Source organism: Enhydra lutris, unplaced genomic scaffold (genome assembly GCF_002288905.1).
Source record: "Enhydra lutris kenyoni isolate GAN:26980312 unplaced genomic scaffold, ASM228890v2 scaffoldscaffold8, whole genome shotgun sequence".
Taxonomy (NCBI): Eukaryota; Metazoa; Chordata; class Mammalia; order Carnivora; family Mustelidae; genus Enhydra; species Enhydra lutris.
In genome coordinates, this window is record NW_019154092.1 from 41320143 (window position 1) to 41345419 (window position 25277).

A 25277-nucleotide genomic window follows, 5' to 3' on the forward strand; every position below is an offset into this window, starting at 1 on the left:
TAACAGCACTGGACTGAGAGCAAGGAGACATGAGTTCTAACCCCCTTACCTCTGACTGACTATTTGATCATGGGTGAGACACATTGTCTTGCAGTAACCTGTTTCCCTCTGAAAAAGGAGATGATCTAGACATAAGGCCATCAAAATATTTTGTTAAAAATACAGACCTAGATTTCTGCTTTGGGGAAGATGGAGTAGATGTTCTTTTTTATATTCCTTCTGCTAAGGAAAACTAAAATCCTGGTCATTCTGTATAAAACAGACATAAGATTCTGAAAGGTAGAGATAAGAAGGCAGACCAGCTAGGGTTTGGGGGACCCGAGCAAGGACAGAGTCATGATTTTCCTGGGTTTCCTTTTTACCTCTAACATCCCAGACTTAGGGCCAAAGAAAGAGGTAACCAGAACATGGCAGGGGACACAGATTTTTAAAGTCCCAATAAAAGTGTGATCTCTGTAAGCAAAGGTCCAGGCAAAGGGCAACCTATCAAGATAGAAAAGTTTTAGACAATGATTGCTCTAATCCAGCCAAATAGCACAGAACAAAGTGTGGGTCCACCCTCACCCACACCAGCAAAACCCACTGAGAGTCTAGACTGCCCCTCTCAGAGAGTTCTATAAGCCCTCCTACCCCTACTGGGGTGGTGTCAGAGAAGGCCAGGCAGGAAGCTGAGCCCTTCATCCCTGCCAGCTCATAAGAAGGGCCCCTGGCCACCGCATTGTATTATTGGAGACCTGTGGGGGCCTGGACTTCCACCCCCACTCAGCAGTACTGAGGCACCCCTTCTCTCCCTGCTGGGTTGTGTCAGAGGAAGTTCTAACAGGAAGATGAGACTTCCAGTATTGCCAAGTGGTAATGAGACCACCCCCATGGCAGGGTACACTGGGGACTCTGTAGAGTCCTGGAACTCTCGCCTCCATGGAGCAGTAACAAGTGCACCCCAATACTGAGGCTGTGCCCCCCGCCTTTCCCTGCCACAGTGTTATCACAAACAGCCAGGTAACACAGAAGACTTAATATGATTCAGTGTCTCATAACATAACATGGAAGTGCCCTCATTGCAATAAAAAAACATATGTCTTACTAAGAACCAGAAATATTTCATATGGAAAAAAAGACAATCACTAGATGTCAACACTGAGATGAGAATTTGAACTTCATCAACATTAAAAACTTTGCTCTGGAAAAACCCCTGTTTAGAGGTTGAAGAGACAAATTACAGAGAGGGAGAAAATTTTGTAAAACACATATCTGGCAGAAGGACTAGTATCCAGAATATATAAAGAATTCCCCAGACTCAGCATGTGAAACAGCGCAGTTAGAAAATGGACAAAAGATATGAAGAGACATTTTTTCCCTGTAGAAAGAGGATGTACAGATGGCAAATAAGCCCGCAAAAAAAAAAAAAAAAAAAAAAAAAAAAAAGATGTGCCACATCATTAGCTGTAAGGGAAATGCAAATTAAAGCCACAGTGAGAGATTTCACACCTATCAAAATAGCTAATAAAAAAAATAGTGACAACACCGAGTACTGGTGAAGATACAGAGCCACTGGATCACTCATACTTAGCTGGTAGGAGTGTAAAGTGGTTCTGCCATTCTGGAAAACAATTTGGCAGTTTCTTAAAAGACTAAACCTGCAAATACCATCTGATCCAGCAGTTTCACTCCCGGGTGTTTATCCCAGAGAAATGAAAACTTATGTTCACACACAAACCTGTACTCAAATGTTTATAGCAGCTTTATTCATAAAGCCCCAAACTGGAAACCACCCAGCTGTCCTTCAACAGGTGAACAGTTGGAACAAGCTGTGGCGATCAACAGTAAAAAGAATCAGCTGGTGACACATGCAGGAACCTGTGTGAATCCCCAGGGAATTATGCCGAGTAAAAAAAGCCAATCCCCCAAAGCTACGTACTCTGATTCCGTATATATAACATTCCTGAAATGACAAGAGGATAGGAATGGGGACTAGGTGAGCAGTTCAAGGATTAGAGAAGGGAGGGGCAGAATGAAGTGGGTTGGTGACAAAAGGGCATCAGGTGGGAACCTTGTGCTGATGGAAATGTTCTGCATCTTGACCGTATCAACATCAATATCCTGACTTTACTATTGAGCTGTACTTTTACCAGTGTCCCCATGGGGGAAACTGAGTAAAGCGTACAGGGTGTCTCTGTGTTATTTCTTAGAGCAGGATGTGAATCTACAATTCTCTAAAATAAAAGTAAACTTTTTTAAAGAACAGAACATTTTGTTTCATCAGAATCTTTCTGCAAAATCCCATAAGGAAAAGAAAAGGGACAAAACTGCTTGATGAGGTAGAGGAAGGAATAGCCCATCTGCTGTCTCTCCCATTCTATCTACCTCATTGCTCTGGCAACACCTCTGTAGAAGCCCCGGGTCACCTCTTGGACCCGATGAACTCTCAGTTCCTTTCCTCTCTGGTCTTCTGTGGTTCTGAGTCTGGGGCTGACAGGTAGGGAATATCCCTGGAGCTTGGGGAGCTTCAAGAAGGCCTAGTGGGGAGCCTTGGAGGTTGGGGTCCTTTCCCTGCAGAGGGGCATGGGACAGTGTGGACAACTGAGAACACCTGAACGGCCCCCCATTATTTTAGCAGATGCTGAATAGGAAGCCAGCCAGAAGGGCCCTGTCATGGGGCCCAGACCAGGACAAGTTCAAGTAACGTGGCCTTTTAAATCTGAAAGCACAAAGTTAGTTAGCCAAAGAGAGTGGGGAGAATGGATTGGATTCAGAGAAGTATACTTGGTCACAGGCTTCAGTCATTATCGCCTACATCTCCCTTTGGGTTTTAAACTCAAAGACAGTGGGGTCTAGTAAAGAGGGAAGGGACAGAATGAATGTATAGATGAGAAAGTTCCAGAATGAAAGGAATGCCCTTTCCTGCTCCTGAACTCCGTTCTGGTGCCACCAGGAGGCCCTCTATGCTGGTCTTTGTTCTGCCATTCCCCTGCCTCAAAGATCCTTCTATTGTAGGGGCATTAAAATATTGGGGGAGGGGGGGTCTATCATTGTCTTTCCCACCAGCATGTGGGATTCTGTCCTTGGTGCTGAACACACACATGCATAAACGCGCGCGCACACACACTCACACTCACACATGGAGTTACTAGGACAGGACTGTTTGTCAGATTCAGGTTTAATTGGAGCCTCAGGGGAGTTTGAGACCTGACCTATAGGAAAGCCCTGCTTAGGTCTGGGAGATGCCTTTAGGGGCCTTTGGTCCCAGTGTCTCTTATGGTGCACCTACTCTACCCATCCCAAGTGGGGAGTCCCTGGTCCCGTTCAAAGGCTCATGGTGCAGAGGGGGCAGCACAGGTCCAAGGAGCCGAGTGACTCTTCTGAGCCCTCCAGGGTGCAGCTTGCAGGCCTGGAGTCCTCCTTTCCCCACTTTGAGTCCAAACCATGTTGCTACTCGCCCAAAGTTTTCCTGGAGTCTTAGAAGCCCTCTGGTCTCGCCCCCAAAGCCAGCAGCAGAGGTGGCAGGCATCGTGTCATGTGCTGCTTGACCACATGCCATCTTCCATTGTTCTTTTTGTTTCTGTGACTTCTGGTTGGGTGGTGAGACCTTTGAGGGCAGGGATGATAGCCTCAGGACTAGGACTATGCTAGTCCACTTCTGTGGGTAATAGATCAGGGCTAAGGCAGGGGAGTTGGGGCAGGGTCCTTGGAGAGGAAGGAGAGAAGTTACATCTGTTGTCTACAAGGATGACCCTCCCCGTCAGCCACTCCAGGAACCCGTGTCCCTGAAGTAAGGGGACCCATGTGAGGGTCAGGCTTGCTGTTGGCCCTCATGATGCACAGAATCTGTGGAAGAACATTCTACACTGAGAAGGGAGATGGACTGGGATAGTGAGCCTTCTGAGGGTGTCCAGAACCAGGCTGTGCATACACAGCTGCTCCCCTACTGGACTGTCAGCTGTGGGAGGCCAAGACCAAAGGCTGGCCACCCCTGCCTCTGTGTCCCCTGGCAGAGCGGACAAATAGCAGGGATACTGGGGAAGTCCAGACCAACATGTCCCAGCTTCCTCTAGCTGGAGCTTCACCTGCGACCCTCCTGGCAATGCGGGTAGTCCTACTCCTGCCGGGTATCTGATTCAGTCAAGTTCTGCTTAGTCTCTAAACCCTCATAGCCAGAAATTGTCGACACCTACATACACACACACATGCACAAGCAAAAACCACTCCGTGGTTGTGCACTAATACAGCAAAGAGGAGTGTTTATTTTCCCACTGCTCCTGACTTAGCACGTTTTTCTAGCGTACAGTGATTCACTCCCACCAAGTTTCATTCACTCAGACACAGAGCCCTGTGCCCCCCACCATCTTTACACAGCCTGGCTCACACCCCCAGATTCCCTCTTTACTTCACTGCTGGCGGTTTACTCCCTCCGCCCGCACTGCCTTCCCAGTCGTGGGCAGAGATGGACTCGGAGAACCCAGCTGTCTGTGGGGGATGGATACCTTACTGCCTTACAGCCATCTGCCATGAGGTCACAGTTTATTCGGGTCATGGAACTGCATGGTGCCACGGAACTGCACGGTGCCACCGGTAAGAGCATAAACTCCGAGCCATGCTGTCTACATTCCCCTCCTGGGAACTAGCTCTCTGAACACAGGCAAGTTCTATGAGCCTTCGTTTTCTCATCCGTGAAATGGGGCTTCCTAAGGTTGTCACCAGGTTGAAATGCTCAGAGGATGGCCGGTGTTTGGCCAGTGCTGCCTCAGTGCCTTTGCTGTTGTCATCGTCCAGCGTCCAGGCTCCCCGCCACAACTGCTCGGCCCTGCCTGAGCTGGGGGGAGCCGTGCACACCTGTGGGCCCCTCAGAGGTGGCTCCAGCCTCCCTGCCCACGGGAAAGCTGTTTCCTTTTCTTTTCCACAGGGTTTAAAGTGCTCATTATCTCTTTGTGCTCTGTTCTGAGAGCAGCACGGTTCACCCTGGCATGAGGCCCCCTAATTGCCAGGGAAAGGGACTGTTGTGAAGGATTCGGCGGCATTTAAGTGCTAAAAACCATCCACTGAAAAGGGTGGTTGCTTCTGATTAGGCTTCTCCAAACCTCAGCCTTGCAGCAACCTGGGGTGGGCAGGGGCTGGCCGAGCCCCTGGGCTGGGGCAGGGATGGGTCTCAGAGAAAAGCCGCGGCCACAGGAATGGCAAACTGGGAGACGTTCTTGAGGAAGCCTGTGCGGTTTTGTGGGGGGCTCTCAGTGCCTGGACACCCCGGATTCTTGCTCAAAAGTATTTAATGAATGAAGCTGGGTCCCACAGCTAGGATGAGGGGTAAGTGGGCAGAGGGATGCAACAAAATTGAAGCCAGAGTTCCCAGTTGAGAGGCTGAAGAATCACTAGGGAAGAATATTAGAAGACTGTTCCCCAAAGTAGGTTCTGTGGAACCTGGTCCTGAAAAAAAAAAAAAAAATTGCTCTGTGGAATAAAGAGGCAGAATGGGGTGGTTTTCGGCCAAAGGAATTTGGGGAATACTGCGTACTATATGGCTACCTACTTGAAGGGTCAACATCCATCCAAGGCCGATAAAAGCACTGAGTAGTTTTGCAATAAAGTGATTTATTTAACAATCTTTTAACTCAGTGTATCCCAAATGTTTGATGAGGGAACCTTTTTTTTTTTTTTTCTGTGGCCCACAAAACCCTTCTAATCTCCAGTGTTTCTAAAAGTGTGTTTCGTGGACCACCCCAGCTGCACTCAATTTAACCTAGCACTGCTCCTCTCTCTACATGACTCTGATGCATACTGACATCTGAGACCCAGTGGGCTTGTGTTTCTAGAACACCACCGGGAAGCCATGCAGTCAGAGTCGGGAAGCGCTGGACGTGCTGTGGGCTCCTGGGGCACAAGCTTTAAGGACACTGCCGAGAGGCAGAGAGGAGGGGTCTCGAGCTGGTTCCTGTCAGAGACAAAGACGGGGGACAGGTAGGACCTTTGTTTCTCTGAGTCCAGGAAAAGCACAGTGGTCCAAAGAGGAATAGAATCCTGTATCTTGGGCAGCACAGTGTGACATCAGAGCCCTTCCCACTGACACCACGCATTACTAGTGCACCGGGGAAGCCGAGGCTTGAGAGTGCAGGGAGGGCCTGGGAACAAGCCAGGCCCCGGTCACCCTCTGCTCTGTCCTCTGCTTGTCCTCGCCGCTCACGTGGCTCCTCAGTGTAAGGGGTGATTTAGAGAGTGAGGTGGGTCTGGCTGCAGGTGTGAGGTTCCAGAAATCAGACTGCTCTCTGCCTGTCTGTGGGTCTCTCTGGAAGGCCCCGCCCCGAGGTAACCTACAAGCTCCTTGGGCGGACGGATGAACCCATCTGCAGTCGTAAGAGGGTTTTGTGGGGCAGGTGGCGTGTAGGTTGGGGGTGTTGTGAGTTTGAGGATTGGTGTCTGGAACTCAAGAAAGGGGGACTATCTGGACACTTCACGGGCTTAGATGGGATCTGAAGCCTCCCGGTCAGCTTGGATGTTGCCAGCGCACGGCTGGGACGCTGGGGATGGGCGTGTGAAGCTCTTGGTTCCTGGTGGTCTGGTTTTTGCTGCGGCTCCGCCCGGTGAGGCCCGGCCCCTCTGGGTAGGGCCGGGGCCGCTACCTCAACACTGACAAGAAACAGCATAGGAAGGCTCAGCAGGTGCGGTTCTGCCCTCTCTGGGCTGATTTGGTGGAGATTGATTTTGCTTCCAAGTGCCAGGCAATGGCTAGTCCCAGCCCCTGCTGAGAATTGGTTGTGTGCATCATTATATGCCTGTCATATTCCATTGCAACAGCTCTGAGGAAACGTCCAGATTCATGTTATATGCTGTGCATATTGTGTCAAATAGAGTGACAATAAATAGGTCAGCTCCTGGGACCCAGACTTCCATCAAGAGCTTCTCCAGGCTTGCCCTCTCACCTGTTAATGGGCTTACCTTCCTGTCCCATTTGGCACAGACCAGACAAACCGCTGGCCCACAGCCCTTGGCACCTCCAGCTCAGCGGCCCAAGGACCCTCCTTCTTGCCCAGGGCCATCACACCTCCTGGGCTGCCAAGTGGCACAGCCCCGGGGTCTTGTCCACATTATTCTTTTCCTGGCTATGACCTTCCCATCCCTTTATCATAGTCATTCTCTCTCCTGCCCTCGTGCCTCACTCTTCAGTGGCCTTGAATCCTAGTTTGGTAGATCAATCTTGACATCCCAGTCTGTGACTCCGTCATTTAGGCTCGAAAGCAGCAGGTAGAATCTGTTTAATCGGTTGGCAGCATTGGAGGCAGACTGTATGCCTAGCTTGGCCACTGTGGAGGGCCAAGAAGAGAGGGTAGGTGCTCTAGTCAAGGGGCTTACAACCTACTTGGGCTCGTGGATGGGCTTCAGGGACATTATGCTAAGTGAAGTCAGCTGGTCACAAAAAGACAAATCCCGTGTGATTCCATTCAGGTGAGGTATCAGAGTGGTACAAATCATGGAGACAGAAAGTAGGAAGGTGGGGGTGGGGTTCGGGAGAGGGGAGATGGGGAGCTAGCATCCATTGGGATTGGAGGTCCAGTTTTGCGGGGTGAGAGGAGTTCTGGAGAACGATGGCAATGAGGACTGCACAACCACGTGAACGTGCTTAACGCCGCTGGACTGTGCACTTGGAAATGGATAAGATGGTAAACTTTATGTTATCTGCATTTTACTGCAGGAAAACAATTTGGGGGGATAAACTTGCCTTGAGTACCATTCTTTTTTTTTTTATTAATTTATTTGAAAGAGAGAGAATGTGTGTGCAAGTTGGAGAAAGGGCAGAGGGAGAGGGAGGGAGAAAATCTCCAGCAGGCTCCCCGCCAAGCGTGGAGCCTGACCCAGGACTCGATCTCATGACCTGACATCATGACATCTCAGCTGAAATTACAAGTCAGATGCTTAACTAACTGAGCCACCCAGGCACCCCAAGATTTAATATTCTTCTAAGGGAACCATTGACAAGCAATGGTCTTAAGCTGAATTTGTAGGCGCCATCAGTTGGGTATTTAAAGCATAGGGGATCAGGGAAAGAGACTTTGTGTGCTACTCTGAAGGACAAGGAACTTCGCTCTGGGTGAGGTCTCAGACACATACTTCAGAAGCAGAATTTATTTATTTGATTTTGTTGTTTTTTGACCTTTGCATTTGAAATGCTCTACTACCCACAGGGGCTGGCTAGGATAATAGAGTGTGTGACTCTTGATCTCAGGGTCACAAGTTCAAGCCCCATGTTGGGCATGCAGCCTACTTAAAAAAAAAAAAAATGTGAAATGCGCCTAGATTATGAGGTTTGAGGCCTGGAAAGGGTGTTGTGGACATGCCAGATAACATCTCAGGAGGCCTGGGAGCTGTCTCCTTGTGGGGGTTGATTGTGTGTCTCTAGCCATGTGCAATTTCAGAGTTGCATTTGAAGCAAGCCAGACACCAGGAGTTGGGATGGGGAGGATGATGAAACAACTCAAGAAGGGAGGAGGGGGGGGTGATCTGGAACATTAGCAGTCAGCTGATTGGAAGGCTATAAATGATGCCAGAACTGATTAGCGATGTCTGCCTCTGGTGGGAAGGGGCTTGGCGGCAGCGTGTGTGCCAGAAGAAACCCATCTGGAGCACACAGCATTGCACTCTCAGAGACCACTTTACTTAAATACAAAGAATCTCAAGTCCAGACTTCACTGAGGTCACAAGGCAAGGTCACTGTGGCAGGAGGAAAACATAAGCTTAGGGAAGACAACCGAAGTTTACTGAGGTGAAAGTCAGTTCAGCAGACACGTTGTAGGCAGTGAGCAAAGAGCCATGGGGGTCCAGTGAGGTGCCTGCCAGCCAGTGTCTCTGATCTAGAACGAGAGAGGGGTCTCTACAAGCAGATGGAGTGAAAACTGCCACAGGTGAGCTCTGTGGCCGCACCTCAGCTCCACGGGTGGTACATTCAGGACAGAGCATGGTGACTGCAGTTTGGGAGGTCAGATGAGCTTCCTGGAGGAGGCAAGCTTTGAAGGAGATGGACAGGCGAGGACCAAGATGGGAATGGTAGGACACTATCAGTAATGAAAGGGATCGTGGGACCACAGGACTAGACAGGTGTGGGTAGGAAGGATCCAGGTGCACAGAGCTGCCATCTGGCACCATACGGAGAGGCTTATGGCCCGAGTAAATGTGGTTGATTGACAAGAGGATTGTGGCACAGTGGAAAGAGAAGGAGCTCTCAGGGCATGGGGAGGGAGGAGAAAGCTTTGTCACTTAGAACCTAGGGCTTCTGTCTGGTGATGCCGCCAAGAGAGGCCAGTCCTGATTTTACTGATGAGGTATGAGGTCATGCCCACTCCCCTTTGTTCCCTCAGCCACCCCTCTCCCCCGTTTACTGCTCTCCCTTTTCCCCACAGCCCCTTATTGTCTCCTGCCGGTGTCTGCGAGGAGCCCAGCGCTTGGGCCCCTCTGCTGGGAGGCTGGGCTACTCAACCTCTCCACTGGCCAGTGTGTTCCCTCTCCTTTTGATTGATTAAAGGCTGAAATGCACCTGCAAACTGCTTGCTCTCCCTGGAAACTAGGCTGGTTTCCACGTGAGGAGCCAGGGAGTCGGGCATGCTGAGTACAGTATAGTAAGGGAGGAGAACGTGCTTACCAGCTCTGGCCAATGTGAAGTAAATGAGAAGAATCCAAAACAAAACCAACCCCCCCCCCCCCATCATGGGCCTTCTCTGTCAAGATGCTGGTGTCTGCAGTCGCTGGGAGAGGTAGGGGTGGGGTTACTGAGCCCACTTCAGGTTCTTTTCTAGTCCACAGGGGCTTTGTTCAACAGGCTCTGGGGTGACGTTGGCCGCTGTCTGCAGGGGAGTGGCCACCAGGGAAAATAGCACGTGGGACTTTTCAGGGGCTGGCCCCTTGGGAGGTGGATGTTGGGAGTCAGAAACCAGCCTGAGCCAGCATGGGTCTGGACTTGTCTACCCAGGCTGGTGTGTTTGTAGGCTTTGGGAAACCCTAGGCCTCAGGTGTTGGGCATGGCTGTGAGGACAGGAGAAGGTCACAGGGTTGGGGTAACTGGTAACTGCGGGAGGAAGGGACATGACTGACCACCCTCACAAAGGGCGTTTGTAGACAGGTGGATGGTTGATTGCCATATTAGTTTGCTAGGGCTGCTTGATTTTACATTTCTGATCCCCAAACTGGGTCGACCTAGTGAAAGGTGTAGTCATCCCACAGTTCTGGAGTCCAGAAATCTGAAATCAGGGAGTTGGCAGAGCCATGATCCCTGTGAAGGCACCAAGGAAGGATCTGGTCCAGGCCTCTCTCCCAGCTCCCAGTGGTTCCTCGGCTTGTGGCAGCATGACTCCAGTTTCCCCATGGAGTCCTCCCTCTGTGCGTGTCTGTCTCTGTGTCCAAATTTCCTCTTTTTATAATGAGACCAGGCATACTGCGTTAGGGCCCACCCGTGTGATGTCATCTTAACTAATTCCATCTGCAACCACCTATTCCTAAATAGAGTTACATTCTGAGGTACTGGGGGTTAGAACTTCAACATACGAATTGGAGAGGGCCACCATGCAACCCCAGCAGTCACTGAGGCGCACTTGTGGGGCCTCTAGGAAGTCCTGGCCAGGACAGAGTGGGTCATGTTGGAGATCACCAACTCACCTAGGGCTTGGGATCCCTGGCCACTCTCCAGGCTGCTGTGCTCCACAGAGCCCCTAAAGTTATCTAGAATACCCTGTGTGTCCTACTGTTTCTACACGCCAACCCCTTTACGAGGATGACTCTGTCCCTGCTTTTCCCTCTGCTTGCATGACCCTCATGAATACTTGCATCCCCTGTTCAAGGGGAGTCCCCAGGAAACTTGCCTGTGCTACTGTGGCCCCTTGAATCAGTGTACATATCACACTGTCTTATAATTTTTTATTACATGTGTGTCATCACACACCATTCTTTGCAGTCAGGGCCTGTGACTTTTCCACTTCTGTGTCTTCAGTGTCTGGCCAGGCCTAGCTTCATGGCAAGGTCTCAAAAGAAGCTTGTCCAGTGTTGGAGCTAAAGGACCTGAGATGTGGCAGGTTTGGGGAGAGATTGGTCATAAAGACAGGGGATGCTACCAGGAATCTAACCAGGAGGTCCTAAAACACATGGAAAATCTGCACATATCACATGTGTATGGTTCAGTGGGTTTTCACAAGCTGAACACATTTATATAACCAGCACCCAGATTGAGAAACAGAACATTACCAGCTCCCCCATGGCCCCCACCCTACCCCCGGCTTCTATGTAAACTCTATCTTCTCAGGTTAATTTGCCTATCCTTGAACTTGATATAAATTAAGTCATAGAGTTGGTACTTTTTTGTGTCTGGGTTCTTTTGTTCTACTTTGTGTTTTGGGGGATTGACTTCTGCTGTTGTATGTTGCTCTAATTTGTTCATTCTCACTGCCGTGTAATATTCTAGTATGTGAATATACTGCAGTTTACGCGTCTGGTCAACTTCCGGTAAGCGTGGATGTATTATGCATAGGGCTGTTCTGTAGCTCTGTGCTTCATGCTGCTGGGGAACATCTGTGCATATTTCACTGGTGTTTGTACCTGGGCATGACTTCTGGGTCTTGAGGCGTGCACACTCCCAGATGTACTGGAGGTGGAAGTATTGATGATGAGAGCGGACTGTAGGGGTAACGAGGGATGGATGACATCAGGAGTGAAGGCAAGTTGCCAGAGAACTTGGAGAGATCATTAGCCAAGGGGCAGAGAAGTCAAATTGTAGAGACTGGATGGAATAAAGTGCTTTCTGTCTACGGGATAGATCATATATGGGACGTTGGAGGACAAAGACTGGAGGGGGTTGACTTAGAGAATTTAATTGCTGGTGTAACCTTGGTCAATGGGGGCCTCTCTGTGCTGCCTGGTTTGGGGAAGTGGGGGCTTAACCCTAGAGGAAGTCAGCCCCTCAACATGGACCTGCCGCCATGTCTGGCTTTGCAGAATCTCCATGCCTGGGAAGAAGCCACTGCTATCAGGCTGGCGATGGTGGCAGCAGCTCATTAGTGTGGCAGCTTTGAGTAGAGAGTGATGGACTGAGGGCAGCAGAGACCCACGCTATTCCTATACATGCCTGCGCAGTTGTCAGACACCATCGAAGTGAGGGCCTATGCCTGGGGGGACACCAGGGGTCCTTGTGACTCTTACGGGGTGCACCAGCCAGGATGCTCACTCTAGTGGCTCTCTCAAGCCCTCAGGCTGCCCAGAATGACCAACCGAGGCGGGAGAGGGAAGTCCTCTGCAGCCCTCTCTGTGAATGGGCCTTTGCCTACTTGTTCTCAGTGTCCTGAACTAGGAAATGACGCCACCCTTTTCATCCCCCGTCTTTTCCAGAATGGCAGCAAAGACAACTCTCTGGACATGCTGGGCACAGATATCTGGGCAGCCAACACCTTTGATTCCTTCAGGTAAGCTCCCCTTCCTCTTGCCTGTGGCGTATGCCCCTGGCTGGGATGCCAGCTTCTTGTCCTTATAGAAGCCCCATGGGGTCTTTGGAAGTTGAGTAAATGTTGAGCGTTCACTGATCAAGAAGTAGAGAGAAACAAAGAGGGGGTGAAGTAGAAAGGATGAGACCACTGAGGAAGGAAGTCAGAGAGAGAGAATGGAGATCGAAGGAAGGCAAATGAGGGGAAAGGAGAAATCCAAGGGAAAGAGTGAAAGAGAAGGAAAGGGAGGCTGAGAGAGGGTTGAGGGGGAAGAGAAGACAGATGCTAATAGTTCAACCACAGGGAAGAGGGAGAGAAGACAGAGGGGTGGACTGGTGGTTGGAAGAGCAAAGGAAAATGGTATATAGCAGACGATGGAGGCTATGGCTGCAGGGAGGTCCGGAGGAGGGAAGGGCTTTCAGTAGTTCAGACTCTGGAAGGTTCCTGATAGACCAAGTTGGAAGAACAGGTATTGGCCAGGACTACCTCAGTATGTGGGGACGGTGCCCTTGAAAGGTTTGCTAGTGGGTACATACCATATGTTCATTCCTCTGGGGAGGGATGGCTTCAGACTGTGGATGGTAGTTACCCTTTAGCTCCACTCTGCCGCTGGCTTGGAGCTGGCCAACACTGGGCATGCTTCAGGCCTATCCCTGGCTCAGACTCCAGTTTGCACAGAATGGAAGCACCATGGTCTCCTGGGACTGGGGCTGATGGCACCTGGCCTCCTGGCACTTGCCTTATCTCCTCAGAGCCGCCTTGCCGCCATTTTGAGCTTCTGTCAGAAGCTTCTTTTGGCCTCCTTTCTCTCCAGCCTTCCTCACATGTAGATGTGAAAGCAAACTCTGGAGTGTTTTAGAGGGACCACTCACTGTAGGATAGGCCGCAGACCGACACTTGTGTTTTACCGGCACACATTATGGCATAGCGAGGTTGAAGAGAGGTGAGGGCTTGGCACGCAGCCTCCTGCCCCCATGTCTGTGAGCAGAGCTGACACCACAGGCCTCATTCTGAGTGAGTGGTCTCTGTCAACCCTGCCCTTGGCTGGTGGATGCCCTCCCCGCCCTGCCCCCCTCTTTGTGAGGACATTCCCTGCCAGGCTTGTGCCTACTTGTCTGGTGCCCATCAGTAACTGGGCTGGTCGCCCACTTACCTCCCTTCCTTACCTTTTCTCATCCTCCAGTGGTGCCACCTGGGACCTGCAGCCCGAAAAGCTAGACTTCACCCAGTTCCACCGGAAGCTGAGACATACGCCCAAGCAGCCCCTGCCGCATATCGACCGGGAAGGGTAAGCGGTGACCAGGGGCTCTTACACAGGGGTGGGAGGGGTTGCAGCCATCCGGGGGTCAACAGGGGCCTTTCCCTGGGTGGGCAGACAGACATCTCTGCTGCACTGGGGACACACAGGTGGCTGATGTCCAGAGAGGCTCTCTGCCTAGAACCGCAGACTCACTGGCCTCTCTCCACCCTTCCCTGTCCAGCCTCCTCCACCCGCACCACCCGCTCCTCTTCCTGACCACCGCGGCTCTGCTTGTCGGCAGTCGAGTGCAGTGGGTCACAGTTTTGATCGGGGCCACTGGGAAACTTGTTAAAACAGCCAGAACATCCTGAACTCTGATTCGGGAGGTCTGGGGTGGGGCCCGAGAATGGGCATTCCTAACAAGTTCCCAGGGGATGCTGGTCCCGCTGGACCAGGGACCCCCACTTTGAGAACCACTCTGGTGTCCCATCCTCTGCTTTTATCATGTATCACTGTTGCTTCTTCTCTTAATGATACGTCCGGGCCTGGGCTCACCTCAGGACAGCAATGTGACTGACCCAGGGGAATAAGACAGATGGGGTTTTTGTTTTGTTTTGTTTTTTTGCCCTTTCTTTTTTAAAAAATTAATTGTTATTCATTTAGAATTCCCATAACAATGCATTCACCATTTTAAAGTGTCCAGTTTCATTTTGTTTCGTATTTTCATAATATGGAATAACTACCACCTCCCTGTAGTTTCAGAACATTTTCAACACCCCAGAATAGAATCAAATCTGCTAAGCAGTTATGCCCCAGCCCTCTCTTACACCTGGTGACCACCAGTGTGCTTTCTGTTTCTGTGAATTTACCTCTTCTAGAAGTTTCTAGAAATGGGATCATATGAGGTCTTTGCACTCAGGTTTCTTTCCCTCAGCATAATTTTTTGAGGTTCATCCACATTATGGAGCATCTATCAGCCCTTTGTTCATTTTCATGGCTGCATAATATTCCATCCCGTGTCTCTGTCCCTGTTTGTCCATTCATCTGCTAATGGGGATTTGTGTTCTCTCCATGTCCTGGCTATTGTGAAAGATTCGGCCATGAACCTTTGTGTCCAAGTACTTGTTTCAGTCCCTGTTTTCAGTTCTTTTGGGTATGGGCCTGGGGATGAAATTGCTGAGTCACGTGGTCCAATTCTGACACCAGTTTTGTCGTGTGTGTGTTTTTTTCCCCAACACCACCAAGCAGTTTTCTGATACCAGCTGAGTGTCCACAATTTGGCTCAATGCTAACCCAGTCTACCTTGAAACACCATCAGACCCCACAAGCTTAGGTTGAGAGCTCAGTCCTACATACTGTCCCTTTCCCCCATTGCAGATGCTAGTCAAAAGGCCAGGCTGTCACCTGTGCTTCAGATCTCTGACTCTAGGTTGGGGGTCCAGCGACCCCCTCCCTGGCTTCTATGGATTTGCTGGGGCGTGGGGGCACGGGAGTTGGGAAAACACTGTACTCACTAGATGACTGGTTGATATGAAGGCATATAACTCAGGAACAGCCAGATGGAAGAGATGCATAGGAGAGGGATGGGGAAAGCTGCCAAGCTTCGTGCCCTGTCCAGAGTGCCAGTCTCCCAGAATCCCTGCGTGAGCTCCTCCCCGAGGCCCTCCAAAGCCTCTCCTTTGGGGCTTTTTGGGGGACTTCATTACACAGTCATGACTGATCGAATCACTGGCCATTCGCCATTGATTACACCTCCAGCCCCTCTCCCCTCCCTGGAAGTCAGAGTTAGGACTGGAAATCACAAAGTTAGGTCCCCTGTCAAATAGGCCCCTCCCTTAGGTTCCCTAAGTGTTTTCTCGAGAGCCGTCACATTAACATAACAAAAAACACCATTATCTCTGTCTTGGCTTAAGGAATTCCAAGGATTTTAGGAGCTCTGTACCAGGACTGGGGAAGAAGACCAAATATATCTTCTATAAATCACAATACCACACATAGTAATTCCTTGTTTTAAGTTTGTGAGGAACTGCCAAACGATTTTCCACTGAGGCTGTATATTTTCCCACCAGCAATACTCAGGGCTTCTGATTTTTCCACATCTTTGCCAACACTGGTTGTTCTCTTTTTTTTTTTTTTTTATTATGCTGATGACTTTTACTTTTCCTTCCAATACCTTCCTGTCCACTCCTGGCTCCTGTCACTGCAGATCTGAACATAACTGAGATTATTGGTTATGTTAAACGTAACTGCCTCTCACCTGCTCCCCACCCCACCCTAGCAGGCACCCCTTCTCTGACCACTCTGGTCTCACCAGGGTCATGAGCAACAGCCTGGGGAGGGAGATGCTTTTGTCCCTATTCCAGATATGAGAGAAATGTAGCTCAGAGAGTCAGACTAACTTGCCCAAGTAGACAAGCCATGATTTAAGGCCTTCTGATGCCATCCAGTGCCCAGGTCACCACACCAGAGTATCTGCAAAGCAGCTTAAGCCCCTTAAAATTCCATGCAAACTCATGTGCTTGTGGAAATTTTTCTGGGGAGAGACCCATCACTTGCCTGTACTCTCCCAGGGGACCCCAGGCTCTCACAACGGCTCCTTTTTCCATTGTCCCCCCGTGTGGGTTCCATAAGAACTCCCTAGAGCATTTTTGCTTGGGTAGAGAGTAGAGGTGGCCTTTAGCATGGAGGTGCCCTATTAGAATGGGATAGAGCAGAGGTGAGACCTGGGCCCCGAGGGGTCGGGGACCCTGAGTCTAACGTCCAGTGGCCACCTTGTGGCAGGAACTGTGTCGCCCTTAGAGGCCAGCCATACTGGGGACAGATGCCACATGCCCAGCCACTGCAGCGTCCCTCAGAAGCAGGGGACCAAGGTTGGTTGCCAAGGCTTCCTGCAGACCATGTTTCCATGGAGGGACAGAAATCAGAGAAGGCTGTTGCCTTGGAAACCCTGTTGGCAGCGGTGACTCAGCTGGTCTGTGGCAACCTTCTGCCCTCCGAACCTGCAGTCCCTCCGGGGAGTTCCGAACCCCAGAGAGGATGGGTCTAAGGGGACAGCAGCCCTACCTTGCACAGGGTCCCCTTCTGCCCCCAGGGGCCACTGAGGTGAGGATGAAAGACCGCGCCTGTGCTGAGCCAAGCTGGTGTCTAGCGTGTGCTTGGAGCCTGGGGCAGCTGGGAGTCCAGAGGTGGGGGGTGGCACACATGACCTGGGGGAGAGGGTGTCAGCCATTGCAGTCAGCCAATGGTCCCCAACTTCCTCCCTCCCACTGCCACGCTGTGTATGAAATACAGAGGCAAGCCATCGGTACCTCCACCGGCCAGCCTGTAGTGAGAAGGTAGCCGGATGTTTCCAGACCTCTTTCCACCTCCCTGTCTGCTTGCAGCCCAGGGCATCAGGAGGCTGCAGTCGGGGTGACGTGCCCCTCACACCTTCCTTACACCCCTCCCACCCCAGATCCACCTCCCAGAACCGAGCTGTCCTTCAGGCCCCAGCCCTCTTAGCACCATCTTGCCCCCTTACCCACCCCCATCCGCCACACTCCGCTGACAGGAACGTGGACATCCCATACTTGGGCTTTGCTCCAGGCCACTGCCTTGCCGCCCTCTGCCCAGGACATTCTCCCGCGTTCTCTGCTTGGCCAGCTTAGGACCTGCCTCCCTCCCTCTGCCCCAGACCATTCTGGATGCCTCTGGACGGTCTGGGCAGCATTCCTCGTGGTTCCCGTACTGCCCTCTGTTGCCCTGAGAGGCCCAGTCTATGCACTCTTTACACTGGGGCCCAACCCGAGCCGGAGCCCACACAGAAACACTTGTTGAATGAGGGGCGTAGATCATGTCCTCCTACCCTCTTCCACCCAAGCCTTTCTGGGATATGCCCCCACTGGGCTCCTCTGTCTGTAAGGCTTTCAAGATGCTTATCACATGCTGCCCCCTACTGGTGATGGGGCTCTGCCCTGTCAGATGAGTTGAGTGTGTGTTTCCGAAGAGCTGTGAGTTGTGGAGGGCAGGAACTACACCAGATTTCTTTTCCATGACTCCAAGGGAAGTTGACAGGGCCAGAAAAACAGACACTCGGTAAATATTGAACAAATACATGCTCTGAAATTTGAGAGTTGCATTAATTCTGCAGCTGGAAAATTCTGTGGCTATCACACCGGACAGCCCTCAGGGTGCCTGGGTCCCTAATAATAACAATGAGAACAGTGGTCACTAATCCGTCCTGGGCACCGTTCCAAGTGTTCGCCTCACGTCATTTAAAACTCACCCAACCTATGGAGGCGGGAGCATTATTATCCTCACTTCGACAGATTGCGGGAACTAGGAGGCACGGAGAAGCGAGTAACTTGCGTGGGTTGAGGTCAGCTCCAGAGTCTAGGCTCTTAATCAGTCTCCATGCTGGCGCTCTTCCCACCACAGCAGCCAAGACAGTGGCAGTGAAATAGTAGCAAAACGGTAATAGTAGGAATAGTAGTAAGATAGTTGTAAATCATATTAGTACTAGGAGTAGTAGCCCTAGTGGGAATAATGTATTTGCCGTATTTATCTTATTAGAATTTGATGTAATTATTGCCCGTAGTTACCATAATAATATGCATACCATTGAATATGGTATATAAATACAGATGTGTGTATATGGGGGCATACGGGTGTGCACGTACATGAGTACCAGGCATGATTCTAAGTGCTTAGATACATGAACTGATTTAATCCTCCTGCCACTACTCTTGATCCCCAGAACCTCCGGAGAGGTTAAGTGAGTCACATAGGATCACCCAGTTAGTAAGGGATGCAGCTGGGGTTCCAGCCTGGCAGTCCGGTCCCAGAGTCTTTCAATCGCAGGAGACGTGGGTGATGGGTAGCAAACCGAGGCCAGTGTCTGCGGCCTGATGGTAGGGCTGCCTGCAGGGGGCATGAAGACAAAGCATCAGCATCTGAGAGTGCTTGCTGGATTGGCCCAGAGGCAGGCCGAGGAAGGAGAAATCCCTGTTGCAGGCCTGTGTGACCTCAAGAAAGTTGCTTAGTCTTTCTGTTCATTCGTTGTCCCTCTGGTATAATGGGGGAGATGATGGGCTTTGCAGGAGCTGTGAGAGGTTTGGGGGTATTCATCAGCAAGGAACTTAGCATCTTTGCCTGGAAGGATCAAAGGGAGCTCTGGGACCTCTGTTAACCTCCCCGTTGGATGTCACATTAGTGCTCCCTGCCCCTGGACTCATCCCAGCACTCCCACCTGTACAACGTCCTTCATTCTCGAGGCAGGGCCCATGTTGCCAGGCCTGGGGAAGGAGGGCATGCTTCTCCAGGGCTGTTTCCTTGGGATGGGACTGACCAGTCCTGCAGGCCTTCGGGAAGCAGGGCCAGGTGTCTGCTCTTTCTGCTTGCTGGGCCGGGATAGGATGCAGAAACCTGCCAACTTTTCAGTGCCTTTCTGTCTTTTCTGGTCCAGGTGTGGAAAAGGGAAGCTAGAAGACGGGGATAGCATCAACCTGAACGACATCGAGAAGGTTCTCCCAGCCTGGCAGGTAGGTACAGGAGCAGAGTCTCCAACCCCTCCAGCCAGGTCCGGATCCTCAGTCTGGGCTGAGCCTACATGTTCTTTTGGCCCCTTGCTCCAGCAGGGTGGAACTGGGTGTCCCTGCAGCAGTAGGTGGGTAGAGGTAGGTGCCCGCCGATGGCCAGGCTGTCTCATGATGATGCGTATGGCGGCACACTCTTGGCTGTGCTGTAGGCATCGGTGGCAGGCCTGAGAGCCCCCATAGGTGAAATGGGGCCATGCTATGGCAACTCAGAGCACTTGGAAATTTTTTGTCCCTTGACCTGAAGTCTCTGCAGGCGAGGCGTCCTGCAGTGTGTTCTAGTGGGACTGGTGGGACTGCTGGGATTTCCAGCATGGTCGGGGCATATTTTTAGGCTTTTGAAAAGTGGAGTTGTCCTGCCAGCCTCTAGGTGTCCTCTGTGCTTGCTGATATTATCATCGATTGGGCTCCTTTCCCTGAATTAAGCCAGGCTCTGGGACAATAGGATCCACTCAGCAAAGAGCAGATCTGAGTTCTCTAGATGTTTCTGGTGCAGAAATAGTAGGAATCTGCATCCGGGCATGGCACTGGGACCTGCCATAGCCGAGTGAGAACCAGTCTCCAAGGTGACTGAACCCACCCCACCAGTGATCTGCCACCACACTCACCACATCCCGCTTTCCTTCCCACCTGAATCTCATGCCACTTCACCTTCGCCCATTCTCTCCCTGCTCCCTTTGTGCTTGTCCCATTTTGTGGGTTCAGTGTCCATGCCTCGGGCCCATTAATGGGAGACGATCAAATGCCCAGTCAAGGTCTCAGCAATCTGAAGAGGATGGGCCTTGAGCTGGTTTTTTCTTTGTTTCTTCTACTTGGCGTTTATTGTCTTTCTTAGATCTTAGATCTATTAACCAAATTTGGATAAACTTCAGCCACCATCTCCTCCCACTGCTGGGATTCCAGTGATATGTCTGCTGTGTTTCTTCCTATTTTCCCATGGCTCCTCAAACTCTGCTAATTTTTTTTTAAGTCTTTCTTCTCAAGTGTGCTTCGTTTTGAATAGTTCCCATTGCTGTGTCTTCAGGTTCATTAGTCTTTTTTTGCAAAGCCTAACCTAGCATTAATACCGTCTAGGATATTGTTCATTTCGGATATTGTGTTGTTCATGTCTAGAAGTTCCGTTTAGATCTTTTTTTCTCTGTCTTCCATGTCTCTCTTCTTCATGCCCATGCTTTCCCCAATCTTCTTGAGCATAAGGAATATATTGATAATAACTGTTTTAAGGTTCTTCTCTACTGCTTCTGCCATCCATGTCATCTCAGTGTCTGTTTGTATTCATTGATTTTTCTCCTGGAAATATTTTTGTATGCGTCCTGGTGATTTTAGATTAGTTGCGGTATTATGAATTTTACATTGTTGGGTACTGGATTTTTGTTAGTATTCATTTACATATCTGGGGGATTGTTCTGGAACACAGTTAAGTTACTTCAGAAGAGCTTGATCTTTTCAAGGCTTGTTTTTAAAGCCTTGTTAGGTGGAAGGCCTTTAGTCTACGATACCTCTTACTCCACTACTGAGTCAATACCCTTCTGAGATTGCTTCCCAGTAGAAGTGTTTCAACCTCATCCACTGGGAACACAGAATGTTTCTAGCCCTGTGTGATCTCAGGGGATTTTTCTGTCCATTCCTTTTAGGAAGCCTTCTACTGGCTCTGGAAGTTTCCCCACACACATGCACAAATTAGTGCTCAGCCAGAGACCCGATGGTCTGCAGATTTCTGGATTTCTCTCTCTGGTGCTCTGCCTTGCAAATTCTAGTTGCCTCAGACTCCCTGAATTTTGAACTCTGTCCCCATAACTCACTGAGACCACTTGGCTCTGTGTAGACTACTCCCCCTGTGTTGCAGTCTAGAAATTCTCTTCCAGGCACCAGACTGGAGCACAGATAGGACTCACCTTATTACAAAGGGAAATGTGTGACCTTCAGGTGGAGAAACCTGCCAGAGTCTAATTTGACCATATGACTGAGGTTAACATCATTAGTGACGGGATGGGTAGCCACCATGTGCTGTCTGGTGTGCTGCATGGGAAGCACCCACAGCATTTCCGAGGGGTCTCCTGCTAAGAAAGCATGGCCCGAGTCTGATCATAAAGAAACAAATGTAAGGACCATTCCCTTGAACCACTTGTATATGAAAGACAGGAAAAGACCAAGGAATCTTCCAGGTCAGAGGGGCCTAAAGAGGCAGACTGAAAGCCATGTGTGTTCTTTGCTGAGATCCTGGACCAGAAGACTTTATCGGACAGTTGGAGAATGTGAATGGGGATCTGGGGAAGGGGACAGTAGTGACGCCTGGGTGTTGGTGTCCTGACCTGAAGGGCTAGATGACGGCTCTATAGTGAAGTGTCCTTGTTTCTGAGAAATACACAGTAGAGGATTTGAGGGATATGGGGCTTCCTGTCTGCAGCTTGTCCTCAAATGTTTAGAGAAAGAAAAAATAATGGGTGTGTAGATGCACAGATGAACTGAAGAGCAAATGGTGAGCTTTAACAGTCGGGGACTCTGAGTGAGGAGCATAGGGAAGTTCTTTGTATCGTCCTTATAACTTTCCTGTAAGTTTGGGAGACAAAAAGAATCCGTATCTTCAGCCATGGTGTGTAGGTCAATGGCATGGAGTATCCCAGTGCACGGAGCATCCTCTGAGCTGGATCTGTGTTCAGTTATCACTGCTAATATAAAGCTAGCTTTGGTGCAAAAGACAAAAGGATAAAGTACTCAGAAATTACTATTTTATTGCTCCATTCCTAAATGCTTACAGCATTCGTGGTTGATAGAAAAAATTGTTTGAGAGACACAGATCCAAGTGAGAATCCACATTCCCCTGCCCTAGGTGAGGTGTTCACCTTTTGGTGGCCTTTGAGCCAGAAGTGGGGGACATCCTGGCCAGGAAGTTAACTGGTATGACCTCTTTCTCCTATTTGGTGCCTGTCTCCTAGCTCCCTGGGGAGCAGAGCAGAGTGGAGGGGCTTTCATTTCTGTTTGAAGGTCAGGAAGAGCTGTGCCCCTGGCTGGGGGAGGCAGCAGAGCTCAGGAGGTAAGGGCTTAGTGTCTGGACCGCAGACATAGACTTTATGGCATCCTGGCCCTGCCACTGACTAAGCCAAGGAACTGGGCTAATTACTTATCCTTGCTGTGCCCCAGTTTCCGCCTATATAAAATGAAGATAATGGCAGGCCCTACTTGAGAAGGGCGTTGGTGAAGACTGAGTACCGAGTTCATGTGGAGCATTGAGAACAATGCCTGGTGCTCCCTCCCACTGATGGTGGGCTCCCCTGGCCTGGTTCGGAGGTGGGAGAGGGAGCAGTTCCCTGTGTCCCACCCTGGGCACTTTTCCTAAGTGACCTCCCAGGCAGTGCAGAAAGATTGCACTAGAAGTCAGGAGAATCAAGCTGCAGACTTCCACCCCAGAAATGCTGTCACCTCCCCTCCCTCCACCTCAGTTTACTCATCGGTAGAATGACTCAGTTGGACTAGATCACAGGTCTGCAAACTGTGAAGCCCTCGGATTTTTCAGAGCTGCCTTGGGAGTCCTACTAGGAGTGGGGAGGCTGGAGAAGCAGTTTCAGCGGCCCCTACTTGGGCTCACCCAGAACTGCTCTGCTGACATCTCTAAACCAGTCTACTGTGAATTGTTTCATTGGAGGAAATGGTTCTACTACTAATCCGATGGTGAGAATCATCAGGCCAGCACATATTCCACCTTTTCTCTCTTTCTTCCAGGGAACAATAAGTCAGCAAGCACTCCTGATTCTCTGGGGCCGTGTCTGACACAGTCTTAGGGGCTTCTGGTTGTGGAGGTCTCCCCCACCCTCATCTCTATGCAGTGGGGGTCCACACAGCCATCCGGGCTTTGGTGCTCCCATGCACACATGCCACTATGAGTCAGCTTTGCCACCGGAAAACTCGGAGCAGTTAGGTCCCTAAACCCATGGTACTGAACCTGGGCTGCACATGAGATCTGTCTGGGAAGCTTTTAAGTCTACAGCTTTCTGGTCTTACCCTAGACCCACTGCATGAATTATCTCCTGCTGCATAATAAATGGTTCAACATCTAACAGCTTAAAGAAAAAAAAAAAAACAGACATTTGCCATCCCACATACATTCATGGGGCCAGGAATCTGGGAACTGCTCGGCTGGGGGTTCTGGCTCAAGGGGTCTCTCCTGAAGCTGTCGTCAGGCTGATGGCCAAGGCTGCAGCCATCTGAAGGCTTGACTGGGGCCAGAGGGCCTCCTTCCATCATGGCCCCTCACCCACCTCCCTCAGTTCCACCTTGTTTGTTGGCTCAAGGCCTCATTTCCTTGCCCCGCGGGCCTCTTCCTAAACTGCCAAGTGTCCTCACAAACATGGCCGCAGTCTTCCTCCAAAGCAAGTGATCTGAGAGAGAGAGAGAGCATCCAGCATGGAAGTCCCGATCTTTCGTACCGGAGTCTCAGAAGTGACATGCTCTCCCTCTGCCACATGCCGTATGTCAGTTGCAAACACACCAAGCCTGGCCCAGTGCAGAAGGGACCGCACAAAGGTGTGACTGTCAGCAGGCAGGGGTCACTGGGGCCGGAGACCACACCCACTGACTCATACCCAGGAATGTATATTTTTTTAAAGCATCACAGGGCATTCTGCCATTTTATCAAAATTACCAGTAAGAGTCGAACTCCTAGAATTATAACTGGTATCACTCGTGACACCTTTTCTCGGGCTTTTGTACTTCATATGGACACTGTTAGGGCGAGGCTGACAGGCTTCCTGATCCCCAAACCCAGCTGTGGCAGTGGCATTTGAGGCCCTAGGAGAGCACGTTGGGATGATCTCTCCAAGTTTTCCTAGCATTCTTCAGAGCCCCCCACAGGCAGGGCTGGCTGGCTGAGTCGTCCAGCTTTGGGTCCTCAGGGTCAGCTAGCCTGGCTATTGGCCTTTGGGTCGGGACAGATCTTAACCGGATGAAAGTGTCCCATGTAATATAGGATATTCCGTGTTCCTGGCCTCAGCGGCTGAAATCTGGTCACTGGGGAGGGGTGAGCAGCCATGGTGACCGCCAGAAGGATTTCCAAATACACCAAAGAGACACTGTGCACCCAGCTGAAGACTGCTGAAGGGGAGAGAAAGCACACCCATATAGAGTCCTGGGCCCAAGCAGAAATGAATGGGCTTCAACAGAAGTCCGAGTTTAAGGAGTAGAAAGACACCTACGCTAGTTAACCACAGTTAGTTAACCTCCTCTGCAGGTTAGTGGTTAATTTCAGTAGTTAACCGCATCTGAAGTTTCTCTTTCCCTGGTCTCGGTTACCTGAGGTAAGCTGAGGTGCAGGAGCAGATCTCAGTGACAGCTTAACCCGATGTCACAGGGCCGCGTCCTCCACCTCACTGCCTCTCCTCACGCAGGCCTGTTACCACCTCACACAGTCACGGGAAGGGGTGAGTACGGTACAGTGAGATTTTGAGAGAGAGACCACATCCCTATAACTTTAATTACAGTATAATTGTTCTATCTTATTGTTGTTGATCTCTTACTGTGCCTGATTTATAAATTAAACTTAATCATAGTCTGTGTGTCCAGGAAAATACAGTGTGTGTGTGTGTGTGTGTGTGCGCGCGCGCGTGTGTGTGTGTACACAGTTCAGTACTGTGTGAGGTTTTAAGGCTTTAAAAGGCATCCACTGAGGTCTTGGAATGTGCCCAGGTCCCAGTCCTCGTGGGTGAGGTCTGGGCCCTCTCCCTGCAGACTTCGCCTGCCTCCTCCATGCTGCTACAGAAGCTGTTCTCTGGGACTTGAATGAATGGCTAAGTAGGGAGCATTGACTCCAGTGACCCGCAGACTTAACGACTATTCGAAGGAGCTCTGGCTTATCTCTCACTGGGAGTCGCACATGGGGTACACGTCACAGGGAGTGGTCCTAGGTAGCAGTGCCCCGGTCAGGTCAGATGCTGTCATCTGGGTACCTGACCAAACTCCCCTCCAGTCAAAGCTGACGACCCCTATCCCCGACGGCCCTGCCTGGTTGTATTTCCACAGAGGGATCCCCGG

General features: G+C 50.6%; 1 protein-coding gene across 2 annotated transcripts in view; it reads left to right on the top strand.

Moving 5' to 3' along the window:
• LOC111142581 (cap binding complex dependent translation initiation factor) overlaps positions 1-25277 on the top strand; it is a 210050-nt gene that overhangs the window by 21609 nt on the left and 163164 nt on the right. For both annotated transcript variants that reach the window (XM_022495869.1, XM_022495870.1), the window contains exons 3-5: positions 12349-12422; positions 13624-13728; positions 19124-19199. In XM_022495869.1, the coding sequence (XP_022351577.1) occupies positions 12349-12422; positions 13624-13728; positions 19124-19199 (255 nt within the window). The remainder of the gene's footprint in view (positions 1-12348; positions 12423-13623; positions 13729-19123; positions 19200-25277) is intronic.